At 37.7% G+C, this 3,860-nt stretch overlaps 1 protein-coding gene across 1 annotated transcript; it reads right to left on the reverse strand.

Moving 5' to 3' along the window:
• Nucleotides 1-213: 213 nt before the first annotated feature.
• LOC113322775 (putative protein phosphatase 2C 53) lies at nt 214-2,556 on the reverse strand. Its single transcript, XM_026570919.1, has 4 exons — nt 1,991-2,556; nt 1,099-1,437; nt 811-990; nt 214-693 (listed from the first exon to the last, which is right to left on the reverse strand). Exons 1-4 carry the CDS (start codon nt 2,465-2,467, stop codon nt 532-534), a joined length of 1,158 nt encoding a protein of 385 aa, XP_026426704.1. The 5' UTR covers nt 2,468-2,556; the 3' UTR covers nt 214-531.
• Nucleotides 2,557-3,860: the final 1,304 nt, after the last annotated feature.

The following is a 3,860-nucleotide window of genomic DNA, read 5'->3' on the forward strand; positions in this document are numbered from 1 at the left end:
GAAGAAACAGATCTCAATATTCATTCACCTAATTATTTATCTGGACAGACAGCACATGATTGAATCCCTAGTCACTTTACAAGAAATCATGCTGTTTGGGTGTCCAGAAACCATGTCCGGTCCAGAAGTCGGTGAGAGAAGGGAAGCAGTAGCTGCAGTACGTATTCTTAGAACTGCATTACTTTCAAATTGAAAACATCAAATGCAAACTAATATAAGAATTTGATCTAATATTATTTCATTTCCATATAATAAGAAAATTTAACTAGTACTACTTGTTAAAAAAATTGTCAGTACATCAATGGACAATGTGTTCCTTTAATTACAATCATGAACATGTTATTTATTCCACTAGATGCATAAAGGAAACGAACTAAATCAGGTCAACGGCCGCAAGTTCCGCGAAAAAAGAATGAACACTTGCGGAAGTGAAAGAATTGATTTGTCAGTGGTAAATTCCTTTCCCGGTTGTTGTACTCGAAGAAGATTTCAGTCTCTCTACAATCTACACTGAAATCTATCTACCATTCTTCAAACGAATCTCTCCAATTGGATCAACATGACACTTACATCATCTACTGATCCTCGCGATATTGCCATGTCTGCAAGCTTTTTGCAAGCTGATAATGGTGTTGTCTTCACGGTATCTATACAAAAAGGCCGAGCCATATCTACAGCCTCTTGGTTACTCACCTGGAAGCAAAAACACAAAATGGATTGTTAGAACAGAATCATGACAAACTCGCAAAAGTAATCATGAAGTTCATATCAAAGAAAGAAATACCAAACTGAAGTTCAGAACGTAGTTACCTTATCCCATAAACCATCGGAGGCGAGGAGTAAGAACTCACAATCTGGGTCAATCCTAAGAACTTTAGTCTCTGGTTCAGGTATTACCCATTCCTTAAGATGTCTATCACCTATCCCTCTTGATACAGCAAGAGAACCTTGTAATCTCAATACACCATGGCAGAAATCCACATATCCACCCTGCAGACACATTTAATATGTTATTCAGGAACCAATACTATAATTTAACTAAGATGGTGAACTGTACTGCAATTTTCTGTTGTTTGACAGACAATGTTTGAAAATTACCTTGGATTCAATCCTTTCTTTTTCATCTTCCCTTGAAGGACGATGATCAGATGTGAGGGCCTCCGCAATCCCTCCTCTACTCATAACAGCGCGACAATCCCCGGCATTTGAAACAATAAGATCACCGTTTCTAATCAATGCGGTCACACAGCAAGTGCCCCCACGAAGGTCCTCTTTCAGAAATTCTGAATCTGCAGTAAGATAACCATCTTTTACAGCTTCAACAATCTCCTCTCCTCCTCTTCTTGTTACTTCACTCATAATATACTTATCCATGTTTTCTGCTGCAAATTCTGCAGCTTTTGCACCTCCATGCCCATCGAAAACACCAAAGAAGCCCTTCAATTTGACGCGTACACCATGTTAATGAAATCTAATTTAATACCCTTGGTACTTCAAATTTCAACTGTTTTACTACAAAAACTATTTTCCAGTAAGTATCTATACAATTCTGCTTCTAAGCATTGGTGTTGTCGGTACTGGTGGTGCTATGTTGTGTAGGTGTCATAAACTTTTCAAGTCTTACATTAAGCTGACCACCAGTCCAACAGTATCACCACCACCAACACTAACGAAATTTATTAGCACCAAGAGCACTATCAACACATGATCACACCATTACCACTGAATTCGGTCAGACGATGATAAGACTACTACCATACAAATGAAATCCAACACTGTTCATCACCTAGGTTGGGGAAACTGAGATAAACCCTGTGATTGCAAATAATTTATGGCAATTCCATAAAAATTTGGGGAAATTAATTAAATTCCTAGTTCCAAATCTAAAAAACATACTAACCCTAGTTCCAAATTTGTTGAGAAATTAGAGCAAACTTCATGAGAAACCCAGATTCGAAATCACACAGTAAATGAATAAAAAAAATAATACCTGTTTAGGATCCCCTTGTAAATCAACAACCGCTGAATACCTATCTTCCATAGCAGCTCTCCTTCCTTTCTTACAATAAACACCATAATTTTCCCTCTCCACTTCACTCTCCACCACCACCTTCACTTCACTATCCTTCTCCATATCAAAACTCAACGACACAACCGGCGGTATACTAATCATCATCGGTGGTCTCTTCCTCTTCAAAACCGGACTAGTCGCCGTAGCTTTCGAAACAGAATTCACAACATCCTTGTTGCTGTTGTTACTACAAACACGTAGTAATCCACCGCAACCGATCGGTGATTTCTGTAGTTTCAATCTAAACGGTGATGATGATGATTGTCTGCCGCACGGAGAACCACATGGCGACGGCGATGATAATCTACGCGGTGATGCCGATGATGTGTTGCTAAAGATCGATGAAACTCCTCTTGACGGTGAGAACACCGGCGAATTTGCTACTGCAATCGACATTTATTTCTTTTATTTTTGGTAATGAGAAATTTCCTGCGAGTTTTAAAGAGGAGAGAAGGAGGAGTCAAAAGAGTGTATAAAGCGTTATTCATTCAAACCAGTGGACACGGTATTCGTCGTGGAAATTTGCAGTCAAAGTCAGAATATTTTATTATTATTTGTGAAAGCGGAGAAGTCGGTGTTGTTACGTGGCGGGTGTGCAGTGGTTGGGAGACTCGAGAGAAGTTACCGTTGCTTTAGCTGCTAATGGTTGATAATAATTATGAGGATTGTAAATAGCGCGTGTTTGTGGACAAGAATATAGACGTTGGTGACCGTTAGTAGTACTGTAACTTGATCTGACAGCTACCGTTAGTATCACTTTTAATCGTTTGGATTATCTACATTCATCTTGTTTTCCATCGTCTCATGTTTTCTGTTTTGTATTTGCTTTTACATAGTGTAATACTATTAACATAAATAATAACAATCATTAACAACACCACCCCCTGTAACCTTTTCTTACTTTCTGGTTCTGTGACAGCCTGTCACTCTGTGTCATTCCTAGGTGTCACTCCTTGTGACGTGTTATTCTTTTATTAGTGTTTTTAGGCCTAGATTGGTCATCCGAGTGTGTTGGTTTCGTATATTAATATCTGCTTTTCTCTTTCCTGTTGTTGTAATGAAAGACAATTACTTTGAGTAATTGCAGAGTGTCTGTAATTGAGTTCTTGAAGAACTTTGTTTGTTTGTTTAAATAACTCAACTATGGTATCATGAGGACCAGATATCCTCACTTCCGCTTCATCTCTCTGATATTTTCTTTCGTTTTTCTTTACAAAATCTTGTTTTTTATTTCATCAATGGCGTTGAATGCTTATGAATCACGAATTTCACGAATTCCTCTTAATTAGGTTTCCAGTATCATCAACTTCAAACTCAAGGATGATAACTTCATCATATGGAAGAACTTAATTTTACCATTACTGAAGAGATACAAAGTTCTTGGTATAATTGATGGTTCTATCATATGTCCTCCAAAATATCTTAATCAGAAATATCTCGACCAAAGAAATATAAATCCAAACTGCACTGCTTGGATCTGTTGTTCCTGATGATGAGTTAGTTGTTTTGATTCTTAATGGTATTGGTACTGATTATAATGCCTTTACCACTTCGATTCGTGTTCGCAATCCACCAGTCTCTTTTGATGAACTTCACAAGTTGTTGCTCAGTGAAGAAATTATTGTCAATGAAAGATCCAAAAATATTCTCACTGAGGCAAACAACAAATCTTTTCAAGCTTTTTAATCTCAACATGCATTCTTAGCTCAGCATCGATCATACTCTTCAGGTTTTCTTTCTTTCTGTTCATCTAACAGAGGAAGAAGTCGAGGTCTCACAATTCTTCTTT

This window comes from Papaver somniferum, chromosome 11, assembly GCF_003573695.1.
Source record: "Papaver somniferum cultivar HN1 chromosome 11, ASM357369v1, whole genome shotgun sequence".
Taxonomy (NCBI): Eukaryota; Viridiplantae; Streptophyta; class Magnoliopsida; order Ranunculales; family Papaveraceae; genus Papaver; species Papaver somniferum.